The sequence below is a fragment of the Tiliqua scincoides genome, chromosome 1 (assembly GCF_035046505.1).
Source record: "Tiliqua scincoides isolate rTilSci1 chromosome 1, rTilSci1.hap2, whole genome shotgun sequence".
Taxonomy (NCBI): Eukaryota; Metazoa; Chordata; class Lepidosauria; order Squamata; family Scincidae; genus Tiliqua; species Tiliqua scincoides.
The window spans coordinates 17,511,848-17,539,671 of NC_089821.1; the positions used below are offsets into that span (position 1 = coordinate 17,511,848).

Sequence of the window (27,824 nt, forward strand, 5' to 3'; positions counted from 1 at the left end):
ACCCATTCCTAAACAGCGTCTAGTGTGGCTGAAAAGGCCGATTCCGGAGTGACAATCCCTTCCACACTGGGAGCAAGTGCAGTCTGTCCCTGGCCTGTCTCCCTGGCTAAGGGCCTTCCTTCTTTGCCTCTTAGCCTCAGACTGTTGGCCAAGTGTCTCTTCAAACTGGGAAAGGCCATGTTGCACAGCCTGCCTCCAAGCGGGCCGCTCAGAGGCCAGGGTTTCCTACTTGTTGAGGTCCACTCCTAAGGCCTTCAGATCCCTCTTGCAGATGTCCTTGTATCGCAGCTGTGGTCTAACTGTAGCGCGCTTTCCTTGCACGAGTTCTCCATAGAGGAGATCCTTTGGGATCCGGCCATCATCCATTCTCACGACATGACCGAGCCAACGCAGGCGTCTCTGTTTCAGCAGTGCATACATGCTAGGGATTCCAGCACGTTCCAGGACTGTGTTGTTTGGAACTTTGTCCTGCCAGGTGATGCCGAGAATACGTTGGAGGCAGCGCATGTGGAAAGCATTCAGTTTCCTCTCCTGTTGTGAGTGAAGAGTCCATGACTCGCTGCAGTACAGAAGTGTACTCAGGACGCAAGCTCTGTAGACCTTGATCTTGGTATGTTCCATCAGCTTCTTGTTGGACCAGACTCTCTTTGTGAGTCTGGAAAACGTGGTAGCTGCTTTACCGATGCGTTTGTTTAACTCGGTATCGAGAGAAAGAGTGTCGGAGATCGTTGAGCCAAGGTACACAAAGTCATGGACAACCTCCAGTTCATGCGCAGAGATTGTAATGCAGGGAGGTGAGTCCACATCCTGAACCATGACCTGTGTTTTCTTCAGGCTGATTGTCAGTCCAAAATCTTGGCAGGCCTTGCTAAAACGATCCATGAGCTGCTGGAGATCTTTGGCAGAGTGGGTAGTGATAGCTGCATCGTCGGCAAAGAGGAAGTCACGCAGACATTTCAGCTGGACTTTGGACTTTGCTCTCAGTCTGGAGAGGTTGAAGAGCTTTCCATCTGATCTGGTCCGGAGATAGATGCCTTCTGTTGTAGTTCCAAAGGCCTGCTTCAGCAGGACAGCGAAGAAGATCCCAAACAAGGTTGGTGCAAGAACACAGCCCTGCTTCACGCCGCTTCGGATGTCAAAGGGGTCTGATGTGGAGCCATCGAAGACAACAGTGCCCTTCATGTCCTTGTGGAAGGATCTGATGATGCTGAGGAGCCTGGGTGGACATCCAATCTTGGGGAGAATCTTGAAGAGGCCATCCCTGCTGACCAGGTCGAAAGCCTTCGTGAGATCTATGAAGGCTATAAAGAGTGGCTGTCGTTGTTCCCTGCATTTCTCCTGCAGTTGTCTAAGGGAGAATACCGTATCAGTGGTGGACCTGTTGGCTCGGAATCCACACTGTGATTCTGGATAAACTCTCTCTGCAAGTACCTGGAGCCTCTTTAGTGCAACTCGGGCAAACAACTTTCCTACAACGCTAAGGAGAGAGATGCCACGGTAATTGTTGCAGTCACCCCTGTCGCCTTTGTTCTTGTACAGCGTGATGATGTTTGCATCCCTCATGTCTTGAGGTACTCGACCTTACGCCAATTGAGCAAAGACTTATAACCGGTAACTGCTGCTTCCCGTGTTGTGCCGACGCCGTATGGCGAAGTTGGAGTGTCCTCTCCAGTGCGCGAAGCCTGGGTAAAGAAGGTATGGAGGATAGGCTGTTACCCATGCAGCAAATCCCCCCTCTCCACGTCGCTGGAATGATCCAATGGAAAGGCAGAAACCAATACGGTTGGTTCCAGCGGCGTCGCAGGAGTTGCCAGAACGTGACTGTGTGCAGCCACGAACTGCCTGAGGGACTCCGGCTCCTGATTTTGCCTCGAGGTTGACTCCTGAAGCCTTTTCCACAACTGGATGTAGCCACAAGGCAGTGGAGGTTTGGAATCAGAGTTTTCCTTCTCTTAGATGTCTCCCTATTCAACTTCCTGATAGCCACAAACCCCTCTCATGCCCCTCACCACTGCTCCCTATTCAACTTCCTGATACACACAAACCCCTCTCGTGCCCCTCCCCCTGCATCCCGTCTGCCTCACCACTGCTCCCTTTTCAACTTCCTGATACACACAAACCCCTCTCGTGCCCCTCCCCCTTGCATCCCGTTTGCCTCACCACTGCTCCCTGTTCAACTTCCTGATACACACAAACCCCTCTAGTGCCCCTCCCCCTGCATCCCGTTTGCCTCACCACTGCTCCCTATTCAACTTCCTGATACACACCACTAATACTAAATGAGTATTTCATCTATAATACAGGATTTTCATACATTAATTCCCTTGCACTAACACATGAAATGACTCTTAGGCCCTCTATGGACCATACTTTCTCATAATTGAATAGAGCACAGGTCTAGGGTTTGTGTCACCTCACTCTATAGAATACAGTGCTTGAACTGGGCAATTGTCTATTTACATGTGGTGAGAAGGGCTTCTTTATGCATAAGACCTACATCTCATTTTGTTACATGTAACTTTCTTTGGTTTGGGAAGTGAGAAGACTTACTGCTATCTGAAAGGGTCTTTGGTTTTGTCAAAATCACTTGTGCAACTTCCTAACATGAAAGTGATCTTGATTTTTTGAATTGTAAAACATGCCTGTCCTACAAAGTGCCTCTCCATGTGAACAGAAAATTATGTGCAAAGGAGCAGTAAGTTAATGCAAATATTGAATTTTCAAAAGGGGTAAGCTTATATCAGGCTGTAAAGTGACTTATAGCCTTGAAATGGAGTATTTAAAAACCATTTCTGAAAATTGCTAATTGAGTCATGCTGCAACTTGAAAATGATTTTAGTTTGAGGGAAATATTTTTCTAAGTGCAAACTCTCACATTTGAGGTGCTAATCCTATTTTTATTCAGCCTGTAGCTTTCATTTTGTGAATGAGTCATTCTTCAGTTAAATTTTTAATTGCATTTCAAGGTCTCTTTGCAAATTAATTAAAATAGTTAACATCTAAATAGCTGTCAAAACTGCACGAAGATGTGCAAGTAGGATTGTTCTTGAAGTAAGAAAAACTAATGTCTTTGACACAAATGTACTAAAAACAGCTGTTATATGTCACTATTGAAAGTAATCAATGTAGCTTTTAGAGGACTCCACTGGATCTAGCGTTCAGTCATAGCTATGCAGCTTTTACAAAATAAGCATACTCCTGATAAGTGTCTTGTGTCAGTTACAGTATTGATCACAATGGAGAAGTGTCCTGATAAAATAGGATATAATCTAAAGGATAGGAAAAAAGGGTATCCAGACGAAGGGAGTACTGTATTTAGGCATTATAGTAGCTTGACAAATGACAAAATGCCTTCTGAAGCAGAAAACTGTTCCATTTAACTGTTGACACAGTACGTATTTGCAAGTGCCAGTACAATTCTGTGAAATTTTAGGTTTGGAAATAAACTTTAAGGAAAACTTGAAAATTGTACTTGTAATAGAGTGCATGAATGATTTGTGTTTATGACCATATGACACTTGAATTTGTAGTCTGGGCAGTTATAAACTTAAATCTCCATCAATCTCGAGATGCTGGGTGTCTGACTGGGTTACTAACTTGGAATGAAAGTGGGAGACTTGCATTTATTAAAGTATTGTTTTAAGCATCAGTTAAAACACAACCACCAGTTGTATTACTGTTAAAAAGGCAGCAGCCAAAAATCATAGATTTACAGAGAAGGAAGTGAAAGAAAACATCAAATCAACCCCAAAATGGTAAAAATACAAGGTGCTCTATTTAAGTATCAGAGATAGGGATTCTTGGTGGTGAAACATGGAACAGGGCCTCCTGTAATGACTGTAATACATGGGTTAATGTAGGGAAAACCTTCAGATATCAAATTTCAGACCATTTGGAATTGATAGTAACTAGCAACTTGAATAGTTTCCGGAAATAAATTAAAAGCCAATGAAGACTGAACAAAATTAGAGTTGCAGTCTCCAAAGTATGAGCCCCAACCAGAACCGTTGCTGTTACATTTTGTATTGCTGACATTCACAAACACTATATAAGCAACCTTGGTTATGTTGTATTGCTGTAGTCTAACTTAGCTGTGACCAAGGAATGTCTGACAGTAGCCAGATCTGTGTTTTCCTGGAAAGGGAACAGATGGCACGCCAGTTAAAGCATGCAAAGACATTAGTGGCCATAGCTGACACTTGGCTAGTGAAATGCAAAGCCTTGATAAACACTCAAGCTGTATAATTGGTGAGCACAATCTCCTTCAGTATAGGTTTTTCTCCTGACTTTGCTTTCCTGCTGATCAGCAGCATCTCTGTCTTGTCTGGATTAAACTTCAGCTTGATAGCCAGGGTGGTATAGTGGTTTGGGAGGTGAACTTAGACCTGGAAGATCCAGGTTCGAATCCCATCTCAGCCATGAAGCTTCCTGGGTGACCTTGGGCCAGTCACTTTCTCTTAGCCTCACCTACCTCACAGGGTTGTTGTGAGGACAGAAGGAAGGGAGCAGCTGTGTACATTGCCCTGAGCTCCTTGGAGGAAGGGCGGTATAAAATTGTAAATATCCAAATAATCATTTAACCCAGAAATCTGTTCAGAATTCAACACCATCATCCCCCACAATTGGATGGCAGAAAGATGGAGTAGGGTGTTACCAGCATATTGTTGACACGGGACTTCAACCGTGGACAACTTCTCAGTGATTTCATGTAGATGTTAAACATGTGTATAAGATAGAAACTATGTAAATAGCCAAGGGATCAAATTATTGACCATCCACTCCCCAGCACCACATTTGGGACATCCTCCAAACAGGGCCTGGGGGGGGGGTAAAGGGGGTAATTTGTACCTGGGCCCAGGGTCAGAAAGGGGGCCCAGGAGCCAAAGAAGGGGGCCCAAAAATTTCCTGGGATCTTACATTTTCCAGTCTCACCCAGATTTACTGTCCATGAGGGATGCTGAGGGCATGACAGCAACTACTGCCACAAGCCATACACACCAGGAATACATACATTCCTTAACCATGTCACATCTGGGAGGAAACTGACCTGCTATAGTAGTTCTTTGGCTTGTGGATCTGCTAACCATGAAGGAGCATAGAGGAACTCAGGGACACAGCTGTGGGACTGCAACTGTTGCAGGAGTCTGTTCTGGTATACACAGGACACTTTCAATTCTAGTGTGAGCCTAAATACAACGATGCTAATCTCTTGCAATGATTTTCTATATCTGAAAGATTTTAGAGAGACTTAGGAGTGTTTGGTTTTCTGTAGCTACCAGCGCCAGGCAGGTAGACCTGAGCTGTGCATTGGGAAGATGGGTAGACCTGGACTCCAAAGACTATTCCGACTGTTGCCACTTTCCTCCTGTTTGTTTTGCCCTCATTTTGCCACACCTCCCCGCCCCCCCCCCCCGGAAAGGGCCCCAAAGAAACTTTGTACCCCTCATAAAATTGTTCTGAGGCCCTGCCTCCAAGTAGGATTGGAGCCATTGCAAATCAGTTGTACACACCCCTGTTCTTGCCAGATGATTGATAAAGATTCTGTGATCAATAATATTGAAAACTACTGAGAGGTCCAACAGAGTTAACAGGGATTATATCATGTTTATACCCTGAAGATAACATCCGAAGGTCGCCAGTTTGAGGCCACCGGCACCGTGAACAGTGAGACCTTGAAGCAGCTGACAAGCCTAGCCAGTTATGCCGAGTTATTCCACCTGCTCTTTGGCCGCTATCAGCCTGTGTGGGAGGAAAATGGAGGCCAGAATGTGATACCAGATCATAGAAGATCCATCTGAAATGTTGTGGTTCTTGAAAGATAGAACCTTCTTCAATTGTAAAAATTCCTATTGGGATTTAGTATAGCCTGCCTATGTAAACCACCTTGAATTAAAGTCTGAGGAGAAATCTGATGACCAAGAAAGGCGGTATATAAATACCTGTATTATGTATTATGTTTCATATTATGGGGAGAGTGTGTTTGTCTCCCTATGTTTGAAGTCCTGTGGAACAGACTTCCTTCATCTGTTGAATTGAAGGCTACAGATTGGATACAGGGATACAGGATACTGGAGACAGGGTTGAGCAGTGAAGTGGCTAAGTTTGCAGATGACACCAAACTTTTCAGAGTGGTGAAGACTAGAAGTGATTGTGAGGAGCTCCAGAAGGATCTCTCCAGACTGGCAGAATGGGCAGCAAAATGGCAGATGCGCTTCAATGTCAGTAAGTGTAAAGTCATGCACATTGGGGCAAAAAATCAAAACTTTAGATATAGGCTGATGGGTTCTGAGCTGTCTGTGACAGATCAGGAGAGAGATCTTGGGGTGGTGGTGGACAGATCGATGAAAGTGTCGACCCAATGTGCGGCGGCAGTGAAGAAGGCCAATTCTATGCTTGGGATCATTAGGAAGGGTATTGAGAACAAAACGGCTAGTATTGTAATGCCGTTGTACAAATCTATAGTAAGGCCACACCTGGAGTATTGTGTCCAGTTCTGGTCGCCGCATCTCAAAAAAGACATAGCGGAAATGGAAAAGGTGCAAAAGAGAGCGACTAAGATGATTACGGGGCTGGGGCACCTTCCTTATGAGGAAAGGCTACGGCGTTTGGGCCTCTTCAGCCTAGAAAAGAGACGCCTGGGGGGGACATGATTGAGACATACAAAATTATGCAGGGGATGGACAGAGTGGATAGGGAGATGCTCTTTACACTCTCACATAATACCAGAACCAGGGGACATCCACTAAAATTGAGTGTTGGACGGGTTAGGACAGACAAAAGAAAATATTTCTTTACTCAGCGTGTGGTCGGTCTGTGGAACTCCTTGCCACAGGAGGTGGTGCTGGCGTCTAGCCTAGACGCCTTTAAAAGGGGATTGGACAAGTTTCTGGAGGAAAAATCCATTATAGGGTACAAGCCATGAAGAGTATGCGCAACCTCCTGATTTTAGAAATGGGTTATGTCAGAATGCCAGATGCAAGGGAGGGCACCAGGATGAGGTCTCTTGTTATCTGGTGTGCTCCCTGGGGCATTTGGTGGGCCACTGTGAGATACAGGAAGCTGGACTAGATGGGCCTATGGCCTGATCCAGTGGGGCTGTTCTTATGATCTTATGATAAGATGGTGTTAAGGGTGAGGAGCCTATCCTTTATTCTTGGCGGCAGCTGCAGCTTCTAGCTTCTTGATAGCGGTTAGGTTTTGCTTGGCATGGAAGCCCAGCAAATAGAGGGTATGTGGGTGATTGTAGAAGGATGGAGCAATGGAAGAATATTCTGTAGGAAAAGTGATGAGGGGAGTTACCAAATGGAAGCAGCAATCCTCTGACACAATCTAACTGAGCTATAGTTGTCTCCTGGAAGGATGAACTGAAACTTGTTCTGGCCAGTCTTCTCAAAGACTTGAGCTTGTTACAGCTCAAAGGAGCTGTAAGTTAATGCAAATATTGAATTTTCAAAAGGGGTAAGCTTATATCAGGCTGTAAAGTAACTTATAGCCTTGAAATGGAGTATTTAAAAACCATTTCTGAAAATCGCTAATTGAGTCATGCTGCTTGATTGATTGATCCCAGTATAGTGTGAAGGAGGTGTATCTCTTCCTGTCTTGGGGCAGAAAGGTACCAGCAGGAAAGACAGGAATTCAGATTACTGCCATGCTTCTCTACTGTGTGTAGGTGCTTCAAATTTGGAGTGTTTGTGACCTTGGCAATGGCTGCTCGTCAGACTCTTCTTTCTCTTGGCTTTGGCTGACTTGCTCCAATTCTGCTCTGCTGCTGATTGAGGAAGGGACAGCCTATAGTTACCAGGATACTAACTAGGCTGTGATGCCAGAGGGGTACTGCCCTATGGATGCTTCCTGGCCTGTCTAGGGTTTCTGATTCAGCTCTGTAACTTGTTGGCAACCTTCAGTCTCAAGAGACTATGGTATCGCGCTCTGAAAGGTGGTTTTGGAACGCTATGGAACTCCCTTCCCCTTGACTTAAGAATGGCTCCCTCTCTTGAGACCTTTCGGCAAGGCCTGAAGACCCTTCTGTTTAAACAGGCCTTCTGAGTTCTTGGCCTTTTAACATCTTTTTAACATCTTTTAATATTTTTTAAAGGCCTGATTCTTTTATGACTTGCTGCTGCTTTATGCTCTTTTTACCTATTTTTTTTTACTCTGACTGCTGTTTTTAGTATGTGTTAATATGTTTTTATTTGTTTTTAAATTGTTTTTAATATGTTGTAAGCCGCCTTGAGTCCCTTCGGGGAGAAAGGCGGGGTAGAAATAAAGTTGTTGTGGTGTTGTTATCGTCTAGTGTGGCTGAAAAGGCCAATTCGGGAGTGACAATCCCTTCCACACCGGGAGCAAGTGCAGTCTGTCCCTGGTCTGTCTCCCTGGCTATGGGCCTTCCTTCTTTGCCTCTTAGCCTCAGACTGTTGGCCAAGTGTCTCTTCAAACTGGGAAAGGCCATGCTGCACAGCCTGCCTCCAAGCGGGCCGCTCAGAGGCCAGGGTTTCCCACTTGTTGAGGTCCACTCCTAAGGCCTTCAGATCCCTTTTGCAGATGTCCTTGTATCGTAGCTGTGGTCTACCTTTAGGGCGCTTTCCTTGCACGAGTTCTCCATAGAGGAGATCCTTTGGGATCCAGCCATCATCCATTCTCACGACATGACCGAGCCAACGCAGGCGTCTGTTTCAGCAGTGCATACATGCTAGGGATTCCAGCACGTTCCAGGACTGTGTTGTTTGGAACTTTGTCCTGCCAGGTGATGCCGAGAATGCGTCGGAGGCAGCGCATGTGGAAAGTGTTCAGTTTCCTCTCCTGTTGTGAGCGAAGAGTCCATGACTCGCTGCAGTACAGAAGTGTACTCAGGACGCAAGCTCTGTAGACCTGGATCTTGGTATGTTCCGTCAGCTTCTTGTTGGACCAGACTCTCTTTGTGAGTCTGGAAAACGTGGTAGCTGCTTTACCGATGCGTTTGTTTAGTTCGGTATCGAGAGAAAGAGTGTCGGAGATCGTTGAGCCAAGGTACACAAAGTCATGGACAACCTCCAGTTCATGCGCAGAGATTGTAATGCAGGGAGGTGAGTCCACATCCTGAACCATGACCTGAACCACATCCTGAACCATCAGTTTTCTTCAGGCTGATCGTCAGTCCGAAATCGTCAGTCCAAAATCAAAATCGTCAGTCCAAAAGTCAGTCCAAAATTCAGCTCTGTAGTGGTGCAAATAAGGTACAAAATAGTCTACCCTAGTGTTTATTGCTTGTGAGGAGCTTCACCCTACTAATTTTGTTAAAACCTAGAAAGAGGAAGGTGATAGAGACTTGCTGAGTCTTGTTACAGCAAAGGTGGATATACTCACTCGGTCTTATATACCAACTGAAAGTATTTCCATGTTGCTTTGCAAATCATTTTTGGGAAAAACATTTTTCTCCTTTAAAGTCTGCAGTCTGTGAAGCAAATTTTACATGTAATGGTTCTGTGGTAACTGGCAGGAGAGTTGGTCTTCTGAAGGTAATTGCTCATTTAGTGGACAGGAAATGTCACCATGCAATTTATTTAATATGTTTATCTAGAGCAGTGATTTCCAAACATTGTTGCCTGTGTCTGCTCGCAGAGAATCAAACTATATATGAATGTCTCTAACTATTCCTCATCTTCCACATTGGATAGTTTCTCTTCTCTGTACTTGAGTAAGGAAAATCTATTCTAGAATTTCTGCTTGTGAAGGTATTCTATTGAAACAAAGAAAATTGGGACCATCTGAATGGTAACTATTGTCGGGGTATAGATTATTGGAAATATATCTTTGCTTTAAAAGAGAGTTTGTATGAGTCAAAATCTTGCAAGTAGTACATACAGCTTCCCACTTTCCAAGGCCTACAAACTTAAACAGTGCGTGATTAAAATGTTATTATTATTATTATTAACAGTATTTATATACTGCTTTTCAGCAAAAAGTTCACAAAGCGGTTTACAGAGAAAATCAAATAACTAATGGCTCCCTGTCTCAAAAGGGCTCACAACCTAAAAAGATGCAGAACTCCAGCAGACACTCACTAGAAAAGACAGTGCTGGGGTGAGGTGGGCCAGTTACTGTCTCTCCCTGCTAAATAAAAGAGGAGCACCCACTTGAAAAAGTGCCTCTTACCTAGTTTGCAGGGGTTTATATGATAATCATTTCCCACAAAGATTGTCTAAGCTTGCCTAGGTGATTATTTATCCAGCTGGGACTGGCCCAGCTAGTTAAGAGTTATGCATTTGCATCTTTCCCTTGCTATCACTTGCTCCTTGCTATCACTGCTGCATGCCCCTTACTGCTCTGGAGGTGAGAAAGTTGCTGCCTTACTTGCTGGAGGTCTTGGCCTTTGAGGCAGCGTAGCTACTGCTATTAGTCATGCTACTGGTAATGTAACTTTGGTACATCTGGTAGATCAGATGAACTGATTTTAATAAAATGCAGTTATTTTGTACATTTGGTCCAGCTGCAAGATTGTGAACAAATACATAATTTAAATAAGATGGTCTGAGCAAATATTAGAACACCCATTGTCCTGGCTCTCCTGGGCACCATCATCTTACACAAACGAAGATGGTGGCATCCAGGGGAGCTGGGAAGAGGCTGTGTGAAAGGGCAGCGTGACCACAGTAAGTATGGGACTGCCTTAATGTATTGAGTTTTTGTACTGTTTAGGGTGGTGGTTCCCAAAGTCCTCCTTGGGAGGAGGGAATCCTGTATTTGCTGGGATGAGGGGATTGCAGCAATGCGACCCCCAGGATCATGTTGCTGCTGGAGACAGGAGAGTTCTTCTTACTTACCTCCAGCTAGTGCTGGAGTTCTGGGAAGTCCGCGGGGGTCTGCAGGGCTCCCCAAGCCTCTGTAATGGTGGAAAAAAAGAAAAGCAGGCACTTCTGGTATCGCAACAACCTGGAAATGCCAGTTTTTTCTTTTTTTCACAATTATAGAGACTTGGGGAGCCCTGTAAAGGGCTCTCCGGACCTCCCAGGATTCCAGTGCTGGTTGGAGGCAAGTTAAAAAAAGCACCCTTTTTTCCCCAGCAGCAGTGTGATCCTGGGGATTGTGTTGCTGCCTCCCCCCTCCCATCCCTTAAAGGGGCAGTAATAAGTGCTTCTCTGGCTGGTGGTGTCATGACCCACCAGTTTGGGAGCCACTGGAAAACAGGTTTAAATATTGTAGTTAGCACCTTTTATTGAGCCCAAAAACAAATGGTAACCAGTGCAGTTCATAAAGAATTGGAGTGATTCCACCAAACAGTCCCAGCTAATATCACAATTTGGCTACTGTATTTTGCCCCAGTTGAGTGCTTTTCTCAAACAGTCCCACGTAGAGTTCATTTCACCAAGGAGGTAACTGGTAGGAATGTTGAGGTGCACCAAAACTATCAGTCTAGGTGATTTTTTTCTGTACCAGTTCCAAAACTCTCCAGGTCAGCCTGGCAGGAAGTGTGGTGTTCAGCAAGTAGACAATGCTACATATACACATTGGTTGAGCTCTGCAGTGTTTATCTATAGTAGGAAGAGTGATAACATCTTTATAAACATTGGCAATTCTGCCTCCTGAGTGCCATATTTTGTATTGCATATAAGCCACAGAACCATTGACTCGAGGCTACTTCTTCACTTCTTTATCTATGAATTGGTGATGCATATCAGGTAGACACTGCCTTCATCCTGATGACATACAGGATTATTCTTTGACTGCTGACCTGGGCTGAACAACTATTGGATAAACGTATTGGTTTTAACCTTGTTCCTAAGAGGAAATGATTGAATAGTTTCCTAATACCCTAATGTTTGAAATGCTTTTTGCTTTTAGCATAAAGCTTCTTGGCATGCCATTAACCAATTGCTGATGCCAATGTATTGCCTGGAACACTTTTCTATAATAAGTAGATACCCTTGTGGGAATTAGTTCCATTTGTGCTGACCGAAATAAGTATAAGAATAGAGTGCTGACCTCCACTTTTCTAGGCCTACAGCAGTGGTTCTCGAACTTTTCCAGCCCGCGGCTCCCCTGATCCTAGTGGTCATTGGCCATGGCTCCCCATTACATCACCTCACTTCAGTTACCCCCAAAATGGGGATGAAGGTGTTATAATTTACATGAGAAACAAAAAAACAAGAGGTCAAATTTTCAGCAGAGCTGCCAGCACTCTGTGGCTGCAATCCTAACCACACTTATCTGAGAGTAAACCATTGAACACAATAGGACTTACTTCTGAGTAGACCTGGTTAGGATTGTGCCCTGAGTTTGTTAGCAGCACACCTGGAGGTTTTTGGAAAGGTACGTTTTTCTTTCTTGTAAGGGGAGGCAGAAGTGATGAAATTTGCTGGGGGAGGGGAAGACTTTGTTTTGTATGTATCTACCGTATTTTTTGCTCCATAAGACGTACCTGACCATAAGACGCACCTATTTTTTAGAGGAGGAAAACAGGAAAAAAATATTCTGAACCAAATATTTATAAAATATATAATAAACTATTTAATAAACTATAACAGAATAACATTTGAACCATGTAAAGAGAACAGCAGTCAACAGTGGCATTAAGAACCATTGTCACTGTCATTAACAAATGGAGAGACTTAAAGGTTTGAGTACTCTAGTTTTCTGGAAACCCCAAGAACTCATCATCGCTAGAGTCAGAATTTATGAAGCTCATTTGCTCACAATCACATCACTTTCTTCACTGTCTTCATATAAGATACCATCTTCACTTCCATCGAAGGCATTGCTAATGCCACATTTTTTGAATGACTGTACAAGGATCTCCTCCTTTACTGAGTCCCATGATGTTTTCACCCATTTTTTCAGAAGTCCTCCAGGACGTTTGGACCACACCTTTTCAACCCATATTCTCATTCCATTTTCATCCATCCATCCTGGCATGAAGATCCCCTCCCCTTCTTAGGGTGAATGTGAGCATAAACTGGCATGAAGATCCCCCCCTTCTTAGGGTGAATGTGATCATAAACTGGCATGGATCCTCCCCCTTCTTAGGGTGAATGTGATCATAAACTGGCATGAAGATCCTCCCCCTTCTTAGGGTGAATGTGAGCATAAACTGGCATGAAGCATAACATAACGTGCACTCTTTTTTTGCAGTATTTGCTCCATAAGACGCACACACTCCCCCACCCCACTTTTTTGGGGGGGAAAAGTGAGTCTTATGGAGCGAAAAATACGGTAATTGCAAACTGATGTGAAACTGAGACCCAGAGACTGTTTGGCTGCAATTCTAACCTCATGTTCCTGGAAGTAAGTCCCATTGAACACAATAGGACTTACTTCTGAGTAGACCTAACTAGGATTGTACCTTTTGTCTTATAATAGCCAAAGTGGGAAGTACCCCGCCCCCCAAAAGAGGCAGGAGGAAAAAGGGGGATGGCTGAAAAGGAATGGGTATTTTTAAATTAATTTTTGGAGACAAAGCTTGACTGATCAAGAGCAGCTTTTTTTCTTTTTTGAAGGGGGAGGAAAAAGAGAGGTGAAGATCCTTGGTTAAGCTGACACAGACCCCAAGCCTATGTAGGTCTACTCAGAAGTAAGTCCCATTTGCATCAGTGGGGCTTACTCCCAGGAAAGGTGGATAGGATTGCAGCCCCCAGAGCAAGATTACAACTCACCCCCAAAGTAGATGGGGGCATGCTTTCACACATACACCCCAACATGCAACTGCCACACCTATTCCCCCCATGCAAGATGGAGGAATGCAGGCTGTGGCATTTGGACACCCCCCCCCACTAAGAGCAGGCTGGGCTCCCTCCTTCCCAAGCGGAGGAAAGTGCTACACTGCCTGTACTTACTGGTGGAGCTCTCTCTAGGTCAGGCTTTTCTCCCAGTTTGAAGCCTGCCAGGAGTGTGCCCTGTGCTGATGAGATGCAGCACCTCCACAGCTGCCCAGCCAGCCTTCTCTTGGTTTGGCGGGGAGGTTCAACCACCTCCCCCCACCATGTTTCACACCACCTCTTCACACCCTCCTCACCTCACACTGCCCCACCCACCTCATTCACAGCTGCAGAAAAGCAGCAAGTAGGGAGGCAGCATGTGCAGTTGAGCAGCTATGGAAATCTCCCCAAGATGCCTCACAACGCCCCTGGGGGTAACCACGCCTCCCTAGGGAGCCCCTAAGCGCAGATTGAATATCTCAGGCCTACAGGAATGTGCTCCTAGTTCAGATCCAGAATCCCAGTAGCTGATTAACATGAAGCTAGTTGTGCTTGAACTGTTATTTGAGGCATGGATATATTCTGTAGCTGGATTGCTTCTAAGATTTATAGCTTTCAAAGTCAGGGCTCTTATTTGCAGACTCTCAATTTATATGTGAATGGCTTGAGGTTCAGAGGAGAGGTTCCACTGTTCCTGTATCCCCTGTGTTCAGGTTTAAGGGGAGACTTAGTCTTGGCAGCTATATCTGAGGGATAAATACATATGCATTTTAGGATATTCTAAAGTAGTCTTGCATTTAGCCACCTGAGGCACTCAGCAATCCTTCCAGGCATGAAACTTGCCAGATTCACTTTTCAAGTTGCACTGGGTTTATAAGTTGCATATGAACGAGTAGGCTGCTAATTTTTACCAGCCCACAAAAGAACTGTGTATTTACCTGCCAGGCTACCTGCAACAGGTTAAAACATGTATGCACAAGGTAGGTAACATTTCACTACCAATTGGTCCAGTTTTTTCCAAGTCAAACATTATTGGCCTTTGTACTATGAACATATAAAGAAGAAACATTTTGTGAGAACTGAACACAACTTTGCAGTGCTGTAAAATGGAACCTTATTGCTTCCGTTTAATTTCTCATTAATACATTCTCATTAATTTCTCTTAATACATTGTCTTTTCTCTTGCTTTTCTCTTAATCTCTTTGAGTATTCCTGTTCTTGCTTCTAGTTCAAACTTTATTCATTTGTGAAATCTTGAGACTTGTATGGTGACAATGATACATTTTAAAAATGTTGTTCAGAGTATCATAGCAAAGTCATATTGTTTAAAGGATTATTATGTAGTATAAAGTCTCAATATAGATTTAATTTGTGTGTGAAATTGCAATTTTAAAGTTTAAAGTAACCATGGAGACCAGAAATAATTAATAAGCCCATGATTCACACCCAATTACCTAAGGCAGTGTTGTTGTCTCCTAGGTAAACTAGGCTCTAATGAGGGCTTACTGAATTTCCTTAAATAATGCTGCTATTTAGTTGTTGCACCAGCTGCTTTCAACTTTAGATCTTTATTCTTAATCTATGCTTGCCATGATAGCAGCATATGTACTCACATGGTTTGGCTAGGGCTGGGATAGAGGTCCTTAAACCTTTAGTTTTGTAAGCAACTCATACATTTCTGGCTTGGGAATTTGGAATATAGAAAAGGCTATAAATCCTTAAACAAATAAATCATAAAGCAAAACCCAGTCTCTGTTGCTATGGCAGATATTCTTTTTTCAAAATACTTTGTAGAAATAATTTTGGGGTGGGGTAGGTCTTTCCAAATACTTAAGCATTTCTGTGCTTGTGCAAAATCTTGGAGTATGCAGAGTCCTCCTTAGGCTTCTCTTACATAGTTACTTGGCATAATCTGTTTAAGGATGCAATCCTAACCCACTTTCCAGCTCCGACATAAGGGCAATGCAACTTTGAGGTAAGGGAATAAACATTGCTGTACCTTGAGGAGGCCTCTGTGATTGCCCCCCAACTGCAGGATGCAGCACATGCCCCACTGGCACAGCTATGCCAATGCTGGAAAATTGGTTAGGATTGTGCCCAAAGTCTTTTTGGAAAATACTTCTTGGGAGGTGAAGAGATTTCACCTTGATAGGAGGGTGGTGACCAGAAAAACACATCACTCAAATGAGCCAGTTGGGGTATGAGTAGTATGGAAGAAACTTTGTGCTTAAGTGCTATCTAATATGTATTAAATGCTGTCTAATATTGCTCATTTGCTCTAGAAACTCTTTAATCTAGGGAGCAAGGCCATGACAACAAGGTACTTTTTGTAATGGCTGTCTTGGTTCTATAGGGAATATGGGATTCTAAGAAAATGTTTCAACCTAATTGTTTCATATATCTGTGACAGCTGATGGGAACAGCTTGCATGAGTAGTGTTGGGACAGAGCAAATAGAAAATGTGGTGCCTGACAAAGTGAATGGGGGTTTGTGGCACCTGACTCCTTAGAGAGAAGAGGTGTGGTCTGGAGGTATAGTCTAATGGTTGAGCTGCCAGTGCTGCCTGAATGGCTAAGTAGGATAATTCATGTTCATGTTTCTGGATGGGAGATGGAATGCCAGGCTGTGACAAGCTACTGTACCTGCTGTGGCAGGACCAAGGTGACCAGATGTCATAACTGCAAAAGAGGACAAGGCACCCCAAAATGTAGGACATGATAAAATAAAAGCTAAAAACACTTGTGTATTGATTTCATGTGGTTAATTTAAGCACTGTATTACTTATCAAATTTAAAACTATATTACATATAATTTATTAATTACAAGAAAGCTATGTGCTGCCTGCAGGGGCCTGCTCACGGGGAACAGGAGAACATTTAGGTTTTTTTCCAGGACAAAAGACTAAAAAAGAAGACATATTCTGGAAAAAGAGGACATCTGGTCACCCTGGGCAGGACAGAGTTGAGAAAGAGCTGATTACTGCAGTGAGTATGCGATGGCCAGCCAGCAAGAACAGAAACAACCTTGAGGACGTGTCCAGGCTTATGGTTTACTATTCCAGCTGAACCTCAATGGCACACAGCCTGAAAAGAGAACCACATTGTGAAGGCAACATCTGGTGACTGAAGGATCTTGAATAATCAGAGATCATATTGTGAAAACCCAATTGAAAAATGGTGGTTTAGACTAGCCTGGCCATGTGAATCATCTTGAATGCTGTCTAAAAAAACAGATATGGTATATAAATACCTGTGGGTGAGCAGATGGGCAAGCCCCTATCCAAACCTTACATTTGATTTGGGTCCTGGTTATTAGCTTTACTTGCATGCCATCGTTCTATTAAGTGTTTCTGAGAGTTCCTAACAGCAGATCCATGGTAGGTTAATAACCTAAGGAGGAATGACTGCCTCTTCCAAATAGCGGTAAAATACTATTGAGTTTCCATACCTGTTCCTTTTAAGTTCTTGACAATAAGCAGCTGTTCGTTTTTGGCATGTGTAAAATTCAGGGTGTGGTTCTAAAATATGCAGTCTTATGTTACTGACACTAATGCAACTTTTATTTAAAAATCAAAACTTAATTTGAATCTGGCATTTTATTTAAGCCTCTAGAACTTAAAGAAATGTATGTAAGTAGAATCTGGTCAATTGGAGATAAACATGCTGCTCTTCCAATAAGCTTGGCATAAAATTTAGTATTTTAGAAAATCAACTTGATGTAGAGATGATGTTGCTACACATTTGTTTTAAGTTGCTCAACTTGAGTTGGAAAGGAAATCAGACTAGGTTTACACTGATGATTTGAATACAAGAAAAGTAATTTCATTAATGCTTTTTTGTTTGTAAAATCTGGAACTTGTGACAAACCATCTGTTGCCCTGGAATAACTCCCTAATTCATTTAAACTGTTTTTGTTTACACATTCAAGCAGTGAATCAGTTTGAATTGCGGGGAGAATGTCAGTAAAACATTACTTCCTGCTCACAACTTGGAGAACTCCTGTCTCTAACAGCTCTGTAGCTGTAGTTTGCCCTGTTCTGCTCCTTCCCATTTTTAGTTGTCTACCATGGTCTTCTGAAGAGAGTAGGACTTTCATTATGCTTCAGCAGAAGGTGGGGGTGAAGAAGTTATAGCTGCATCTTGCTTCACAATTGTAGGGCAGTTACATGGGAGGATTCTCTGTAATATAGCTTGTCAGAAACAGAGCTTTTACTTTTATCCTGAGAGAAATTATGTAATAGAAGGGATGTTCACTAAAATGTAACGGTTAGAGCAGTGCAAAGTTTCCTGGGGGAAAAATTACCCCAGAAGGAGTGTAACAGCTTTCTAATTCCTTGTTCATGTAGGCAAGAACTTTGACCTTGCTGGTAGCCATTTGGTATGTTCCATGATGGTCTGTTACCTTATAGCAGATAACAGACCTGCTGTTTCTTTTGAGGAGGATGTGCTACTCTGAAGTATGTGTTGGAATATTTAAGAGAATGTGATATAAAATTTATGAATTTACTATAATCCAAAGTGAGAAGCTTGTTGAAACCCATGTTCTGTAGCTTTTGTTGCAGTGCATAATGCAGTAATGGTACTGATGTTCTGGTAGTCATTTCAGTATAATTTATACAAGCTGCTTTGGTTTAGTCTGATGTATATCTTAAAAGCATATCATTCTGTAGAGCAGGGATCCATAACATAGGTCAACACATTTTGCTGTCTTAAAAGTTAAACTTACTCCTTGGTATATTTGGGGCACTGATTGGAAAAATGGTACCTGTCACATTTATCACCCAGAGAGTCAGGGAATGATTAGGCAAACTTCCAAACCCTGGCAGGATGCAACCTGCACCCTCTTTTACCAGCCTAATCCACCTAACCTTTGAGGATAATGTGATCCACTTATAATACCATAAGCGCCCAGATTCTTTTGAAATACATTCCCTTGGTCAATAAAATGGATTGCACTTAAGCTTCAAAATAGAGACCTTTATTACAAGGAAAGGTTAGTTCTTAAGGCAGCCCTTGTTGCTCCGTAAACATTAGTATCATGCATTTACAGTAGCATACAAAACAGGAAAAGTTAGCTAGCATATCTACAGGATAGTAAGGTTACTGAGTTACCAACATTGCAGGACAGTCAGCAACATAGTAGACCAGTGGTTCTCACATATTTAGCACCGGGACTCACTTTTTTAGAATGAGAATCTGTCAGGAACCACCGGAAGTGATGTCATGACCAGAAGTGACATCATCAAGCAGAAATTTTTTTAACTATCCTAGGCTGCAATCGTACCCAGGAGTAAGTTCCTTTTACTATCATTGTTAAAAGAATATGCAGAGTACCTTGTTAAAAGTACAGGTCTATAGCAGTTCCCCAAATGCAGTCACATACCATGGTAGTATCAAGTCTAATATATTAAAAATAAAATATTGAAATGAATGGGGACCCACCTGAAATTGACTTGCGACCCACCTAGTGGGCCCCAACCCACAGTTTGAGAAAAACTGTAATAGACCATCAGTTGCCTTCTAACATGCTCCAGCATCAGGAGTGCTAAACTATGTTTTCTCTCTTCTCTGTAAAGCTATGCTCAGGTTTTATACTCCAAATCAGGTGTACCCAAACCCCAGCCCAGGGGCCACTTGCAGCCCTCAGGGGCTCCCAATCAGGCCCCTGGGCAGCCCCCAGTCTCCAATGAGCCTCTGGCCCTCCAGAAACTTGCTGGAGCCCATGCTGGCCTGATGCAACTGCTCTCAGCATGACAACTGTTCGACCTCTCACCTGAGCTGCGGGACGAGGGTTCCCTCCATTACTTACTGTTTCACATCTGTGATTCAGCAGTGGCAGAGAAAGAAAGGCTGGCCTTGCTTTGTGCAAGGCCTTTTATAGGCCTTGAGCTACTGCAAGACCTTCATTCATTCATATAAGTTCCATCTCTAATAAATTCATTTATGTAAATTTATTCAAATTTTAAATGTAAATTAATTCTTTTTTTCCTTGGCCCCCAACACAGTGTCAGAGAGATGATGTGGCCCTCCTGCCAAAATGTTTGGACACCCCTGCTCCAAATCATGCCTGGATAACCTCATGTCTTCTACCTAGCAACCTGCTTGAAATCTCTCTTAAAGGAAAAGGTCACTTGCCCAACCCTGTGACAGCACCAGTTTTGCCCTATCATGACTAGGTTTGGATATACGGCATAGTGAATTGTTCAAGCAGCTTCCTTATGAGGAAGCCTATGCCATCGCTTCCCATGGCAGTGTGTGTGTTTGCCATCATCATAGTGATAAAATGACACTCAAACTTGTACTTACAGAATGGTGTTCGTAATGCAGGTATTCTGATGGTGTATCCATTCTTCTCAGATAACAAGTAATGATATGGCATCTGCTACTGATTTATTGGAAACCAGTGGAAAAAAGGCCATTTCGTCTTTCTTCTCTGAAGGCTTTAGTGTGAACCATTTAGCAACCACATTAATAGCTTTCAGTTGAGGCAGTGTGGTCTCTGTGATCAACACAACAAGCAGTGTGCTGGCAGCTTTCATAAGGTGGTGTTTGATAAATTTGTTTCAGTTTGCTCACCTTTAATTTATCCAATGTCAACAGATGAATTACTTATACCTTGATTTGTTAAATATCCTCTACTAAAATTGCAGGCTTTCTGAGAGACTTCCTGCTTATTTTAAAACTGTTTCCTGTAGTGAATGGATCCAAACATCTGTGCCATTGATATCCTGTCTTCATAACAAGTACTTTTGTAATGAGGTTGTAGCCATTGCACAATAAAATATTTGTAGTATTGTGCTGTCTGAGAGCGTATATTGAATAGGTTAGTATATAATTATACAGTATATAATTAAATCATGTACTATTTTTCAGTGTTGTGTTTCTTAATGCTGTAAAACCAGAGCTATGGTCTGATTTTCCTGATTTTCCTGATTACTGATTCCAGTAATGTTCTAGTCAATCTCTTCTCATAAGTGGGGTTAGGTTCTTGGGTCTAGGGTTCAGACAACTTTTCAAATGTTAACTGATCACTAAAAGTTTGATATCAAAGTAATATCCTGTGTGATTAACTTTATCATCCAATAATGTGTTATATCCTGGGAATCCACAAGTGGGTGGAAATGCCTGCTTTGGCAAACCACCTTGGATACTGCCAGTCTAGCAAAGGATATTGACTAACTACTTTTGAATACTTGACATTGCTGGGATATCAGAGGGTAACTTATGGTATTGGTAGAAGGTAAACATGAGATTTTAAAAGAGCCAACTGCAGTTGCTTTAATTGAAACTGAATTTATGTTCCTTTTGACCTTTAACACAGAGGTTTCTCTTTGGTTGTATAGCTTTATGTGGTATGCTGCTGCTATTGCTAGATTTTACAGCACCTCAGGTTAAGGTGACTCCAAAAAACTACACAGTATAAATTGACAAAAAACAAACCTCTTCTAAAGGAAAGACTTGTCTATTGCAACCAGCTTCACAGCAGTTACTCTGGAACCATTTCACTGATGCTATAAAGTTTTTTTTGAAGGAGAGCTACAATTAAATCCCTTACCATCAGTGAAGAGATGATTTCTATGTATTCTTTTTAAGATGTACTTTGGAGCAGTTTAAAAAACATATAGCAGCTTGGTTGTTGATTTTATATAATGACTCATTGACTGAAGACTTCTGGCTCTTCCCCATCTATTTCTAATAAGAATTTGGGACTGCTAAAAAGGAATATAGGCTGAGTTGGATCACAGAGTTATATGGCTTACTTTTATAAATCAGAAGTCTTTGCAAAAAAGTCTTGTATGAAGAGTAACACAATGAGAAATTTTGTCAACAGAAAAGACAGCCTCTCTAGAAGTCCTCTAATAGTCTTTTGTAGAAGTCTTAGAAGTCATTTACATTGTACAGATAGTATAACTAATACATACTGAAAATTCCCAGTACTGCTTCAGTCTTGATAGAGATCATATGCTGAGCAGTGCTGTTTAACCCAGGACTTAACAAAATTTGCTTTGATATAGGAACCAATCCAAAATTTAAAAGTCGGGTGAATTTTTCAACTTTGAAGGTTTTATGTTTTATTGGCAAAAAACTTCACCTGCCACCAGTTAATGTTATAAATTAGGTTTTACATAAACAAACGTAGGAAAGAACTTTGTCATATGTAAGATTCTGATGTGAAACATGTACACACCTATCTCTGCTTCTTTCTCTTGTGTACCTCTCTTGTGCACTCATTTTTCCTTGCACTGTAAATCAACACATGGGTCAGGTGCTGTACTTGTTGCTTTGTGTCATGCCCAAACAAATGCCCACCACACCATGATATATGTGATCACAAATGTCACTAAAGAAAGAATTCAGCAGTCAGATATGCTCCCAGTGACTAGTAGTTGAGTTACTCAATCACTGCTAAACCAGGATTTTCAAAATAACAGGCATGAAAAGTGTAGTTAAAATTTATTGTGATAGTATAATATGAAGGTGAATGAGCTGGGGAGAACAAAGTATGTAACCAGGCCGGCCTAAGGAGCTGTGGGGCCCAACACGAAACATTTCTGCAGGGCCTCGCCCCAGTCACTAGGTCGAATGCAGCGACGTGTGTGGCTGATGGCACTCCACACAAAGTATGGCACTCGTGACATGATGACAGCATTGCCAACTGTTTCTGGGGAACCTCTTTTGGGCCATTCGGACCCAGAGCCAGGTGGGAGGGCCACATGGCAGTGGCTGCTGTGGCGCTCAACCAATTCAGTCCAATTGGCTGAAATGCCCGCCTGTGTGCCTCTATTGTTTAGGGTCTAAAAAGAAGTGAATTATTGTTAAAAACACTAGGCAAAGTATCATCTGCCTTGATGACATTTCTAGGCATCATGGTGACCTGGCTCTTGGGATTTGTTCATACTTCACCAGCTGCATACTTAAAATTAGTCCTATGCACTGTGTTGAGTCCCTATTATTTCATTCTGGAAAGAGATTAGTAAGTTGTAGATGTATTTGGAAACTTGTTAAATCTTGTTATCTATTCACAAATGTCATGCCTTATGTTGAGACTGTGCCATAAATAAATAGTATAAATTCAGTATTTTAAAGGGTGTAACTGTCTTCCCTGTTCCCAAATATTCTTGGATGGATCAAATATAGGGCAAAATGGGGGAGCAAGCTAATACTGTTTAAGCAATATTCTTTGTGGAGGTGAGGGTAGTACAGTGGTCCCTCATCTGCAGATCCCCAGGTCTCGGGGGAGATTCTGCTGCTCCCGGGGTTGATTTCCGGGTGATGCTGAGACCTGTGGCCTCCCCTTGCCCCTAGTGTTCCCAGTGGAAGTTTTTGGAAATGCTTCCATGATTCATTATTGGCTGGGCTAGTGCCAAGGGAGGGTGCCACAACCTGGAAGTGGCTTAGAGGAGTGCCAGAGACTGCTCTGTGGGGAATGCAGTTTTTTTACTTGAATGTTTTTAAAGCAAACTTGACCATCTACAAATTTGACGTTCGGGGGAGGGGGTGTCAGGGAACGGAATGCCTACAGATGCTGAGGGCCTACTGTACTCATATGTTTTTTATAAGGATCTGGAGTGGAAGAGGATGCACCAGACTGAAAGTTATTAAAACACTGTTCCTGCAGTATTTGTACTACTTCAAGGATTTTAAAATCTGGATTATTTTATTATGTACTTATTTGTTAGTTGAAAAGAGGCCTTCCAATCCAGGAGTAACCAGCAATGATGTCCACTCCATTATGTCATTGCCAGTTACTTCTGGTGGTGCTTTGAATAGCTGGATCATGTGAAGTGGTACAAATGGAGGACAAACGTTGAGAAACACTGCTATAGGGGCTTTGATAATTGAAAAGACATCTTGGCTCTTAGATTGTAATAAAAGAAGACTATTGTCTGTTTTTGTCTTAGGTGATTCAAAGGTAATGAGCCATTGTGTTTGCAGGAAAGATGGTTTAGTTTAATTGCTAATAACATGATTGGAGATGGCTGGAGAGTTTTGTGCCACATCTTGTAGATATTTAAATTGAATAATCCTCAGCATATAAATCTGAATGAATTAACTGCTCAAGTCTCTAGCAAACTGATGGCATAAAATGTACATACTTTGCAGATAATCCAGTTTATGACTATTCCTCCTTTTGGTTCAGTAATGCTCCATAGTATGTTAAAAGGGGAGCTGTTTGCTCAGTTATCATATTTGTAACTGGAAAAGACATCTGCATTAGGGTTTTATGACATGAAGTACCATATCCTAGACTTTGTCAGTGGGAACTGCCAGACAGAAGACGAGAAACTAGAGCAATTGTAGAGCAAACATCCTCCTTTTAATGTAGCTTAATCCTGGTCTGTGTTCACTTTCACAAAAGCTGCACTCTGAATGTCTAAGCTGCTTAGTCATTGGATATCCAACACTTGCTGTACATGGATGACTGCCAAGGCAGTTGAACATCTAATGTAATTGGAAAGAATAATTGTGATCTTTATTCTTTAAAACCTTCTCAGATTGCTTTTGGAAAACTTCAGTAAGGCTTTCATCTTTTTTTATAGAAGAATTGCAGAGTGCATGCTCCGTGTGTGGTTGCATGGAAGAATGTGCTGTAATATCAAAGAAGCCAAGATCATGTTTCCTTTCCCTACTTTTCTCCATATCTGTTCTATTTTGTGTCCAGAGTAGAAGTGGTATTTGACACAGTTTAGAAGCCTAATTTTATTTCATCTCCTGTGGGAAAATGCACATGTGATAGGACATATTTGGCTGCTCAGGTACAATTGAGCAGCTACTACTGCCTATTTTCATCACAACTGTGGGTTTAAAAATTTGTCATTTTAAAATCAGTTTGCAATTCATCATTGGAACTTGACTTCTCATGCAGAAGAATTTGCATATATGTGGACTCCTGAATTGGAGTCCCTTGAAGAAGAATCTTAGGCTCTTAAACCAGAAAGACAGTTATGCTTTTATTTAATTTACCTTTTCTGTGTAGCTAGTCAAAAGATATATGTAGATGAGTTCACAGGTTGAGTTTGTAAAGCAATGTTTGCAGAACTTATTAACTAATAATCAAAGGGACCACAAAGGCAGCTTACAATAGTTTAGTATAGCAAACATATCCAAATGCATTTTAAAATTTACAGCAATAAAAATAAAATGCAAGAGCTGACACAGAATATTAATTTAATTACTATAATAATTCAATGTGATAGGCTTATAAATCATAGAAAGCTGCTTTCTACTGAATCAGACCATTGTTCCTTCTGGTTTTGACTAGCAACCGCTTTCCAGGTGTGTTCAGATACAGCCGTACCTGGGATTGTCAGAGACTGAATTTGTGCCTTTCTGCATGCCAAGACAGTACTGTATTGACTGAGCTGTGGAGGTTTCCCAAATGGGAAGTTTTAAATTCTGAATTAAATCTTGGGTATCAGATGGATAACCATTGGCACAGGTATTGGATTACGTCTAGTGTAAATGCTTGGCTATGAACAGTCAGGCACCACACTGTGAGCAGCCTTCCATCTTTCAATAGCTGAGAGATATTTTGAACTGCTTCTAGTATACTGTAGAAAAATTATGCTTTTAAACTTTTAAATTGCAAGTCCAGCAATTGCAAAGTAAGTGACAGCTGAGCAGAAGTTGGAGTGGGGTCTTGAGGAATGTGGCACGGGGAAGGGTCTCAAAAAGTGATACTTGGAATTCAGGTGTCAAAATGTTTCAGTATGTTAGTCTATAAGATATTGGGAGAGTGTACATTCCATGTAATCCAGTTCTTTAGTCACAGCCTTCCATCTTGCTTTGTTGGAGAATAGTTTTATTTTTTTGCAGATTTTGTATATTTTGGTTTTTGTATGTTTACAGAATTGGGAAGTGCAGAAAGCAGTACATAAGAACATAAGAACAGCCCCACTGGATCAGGCCATAGGCCCATCTAGTCCAGCTTCATGTATCTCACAGCGGCCCACCAAATGCCCCAAGGAGCACACCAGATAACAAGAGACCTGCATCCTGGTGCCCTCCCTTGCATCTGGCATTCTGACATAACCCATTTCTAAAATCAGGAGGTTGCGCATACACATCATGGCTTGTACCCCATAATGGATTTTTCCTCCATTACGTGATATTTTATTTTCATTATCACCAAAAAATCCCATCTCTACTTATAATTTTTATCTTTTTTATAATTGAAATTGTACCCAAGAAGGCACAGCAGCCCTGCTGGGGAACAGGAAGAATGGAACAATATGGGTACTTCCCCCCCCCCCCCCGTACATAGTAGACAGCTTGCGTGTACTGTACCACTTTTTACTGCAGTGGTTCACATGATTGAATATTCCTCCATTCAAAAAACACGCCCTTTACACACGAAGCAAGATGTCAGGCTAGAGCCCCTCTCCCTCTTTTTGTCCCCTCACGTTAATTTCCTTTCCTCAATGCATGAAGAAAGTGAAAAATAGAGGAGCCTGTATATAGCTAGTAAACTAGCTTTAGATACACTCATCTGTTATTCACTTTCTTCACACTACACTTATTGAAAGGAGTGTGGCAGTATTCCTTTATGGGTTCATCCCGTGGTGTTCCCATAACGTTTGAAGGCCTGCAGCCATGTTCAGGGGGCTAACTTCTATGAGAGAGATCCACATTGCAAAGCTCCATGAAATGGAACCACGTACAAGAGCCCTTGCTGCACTAGTGCAACAATTGGAATACACTTTCAGATATCGTGGTCTCTGTTCCAGGATCCCCATGGTTACTGACTTCTGTAGATACTGGGGTCTATGGAAAGTACTGGCCTTCTGGTTGCATCTGGCAGGTGCCAGAAAGGCACTTTCTGACTCCTCCTGGAGGCTTTCTGAGGCCCAGGGAGGTCATGAGTGGTCTTCCCACACCTCAGAACACCTTGGTCACATCTGGGAGGTTGTGTGAAGCCCTTGACCTCGCTTGTGGGTCAGCACCTGCACTAAGTCAAATCCACAGGTGGTGAACCTATGGAAAGGGGGGGGTCCACCATATTCAAGTGGCTTTTGCTACATTGAAGGACTGTGGTTGCTTGGTTCATTATTTTGTCCAGGTTCTTCAGTATGTTAAATGAAATTTAAACAGAATTTGTTTTCCTTACAGGGTGTGAGAGCTGAGCAATGAATAAATTACGGCAGAGCTTCAGGAGAAAGAAAGATGTCTATGTCCCCGAAGCCAGTAGGCCACATCAGTGGCAGACAGATGAAGAAGGTGTTCGGACTGGCAAGTGCAGCTTCCCGGTTAAGGTAAGCACATCTTCCACTTCAGAATCTACAGTGAATTTCCAATGAAATTCTGCAGTGAATTTTAGCTGGGGTCATGCTAAAAATAGTTATTTACAAAAATTGTTTATTTGGTGTAGTCATGTTTAAAATACTCATTTGCAGCCGGTTTCTTGGAGTACTTGGGCATTTAATTATTACTAGGGAAGGGTATGTCAATATAATCTTAGTTGATTAAACTTATGAGTTTTATTTGACAGTTTAAATCTGCCTGAATTTGCACATGAATAAAACAAGTTGACTCCTTGAAGTCAAAGTAGCTGACATGGTCAAACTGAGGAAATGGGAGAGGCACATGCTTAATGCTTTCAAAAAGGGATAGAAGTGTCCTCCTCCCAGACTGATAGTTCTGCTTCGTCATGACGACTGTCTTGGGGAAAGAGAGTGCCATTATAAGAGGGAAATGACCCTTTGGAACCCATTCCTTCAATGATGAACCTATATCCTCTCATGCCAAAACTTGTTCCCTGGAAATAGGAGGCTCTTAGTAGTGGATAATTTACTTATGAATCTAGGCAGATGAATTTGTGATGGACCTCTAAACCACATGGTGCCTACCTGCTGCGAAGATTGTGGATGTCACACCTAGATGAACTGGTAAACTATACTAGGGATTAGGCAGTGGTTATAGCTCATGTTGACACCAGTAATGTTGGGAAAGCTGTTGTTGAGCTGTCCTGGAAGCCAAATTTAGACTGCTAGGTAGACTACTGAAGGCTAATCTTTAAAGTAACATTTTTTGAAATTACCTGTTGTACGCTTACATGCACACAGCCAGCTATATAGGCAGACCTGTTGGTCTCAATGTTTGAACGAGATGTGGTCTCAGGCAGAAGAATTTGGATTGCTTAGGTATTGAAGAACATTTT

At 42.3% G+C, this 27,824-nt stretch overlaps 1 protein-coding gene across 4 annotated transcripts in view; it reads left to right on the top strand.

Moving 5' to 3' along the window:
- Window positions 1-27,824, top strand: part of NUMB (NUMB endocytic adaptor protein) — a 98,116-nt gene that overhangs the window by 30,643 nt on the left and 39,649 nt on the right. For all 4 annotated transcript variants that reach the window (XM_066631475.1, XM_066631472.1, XM_066631474.1 and 1 more), the window contains exon 2: window positions 26,777-26,919. In XM_066631475.1, the coding sequence (XP_066487572.1) occupies window positions 26,794-26,919 (126 nt within the window). In that variant the 5' untranslated portion in view covers window positions 26,777-26,793. The remainder of the gene's footprint in view (window positions 1-26,776; window positions 26,920-27,824) is intronic.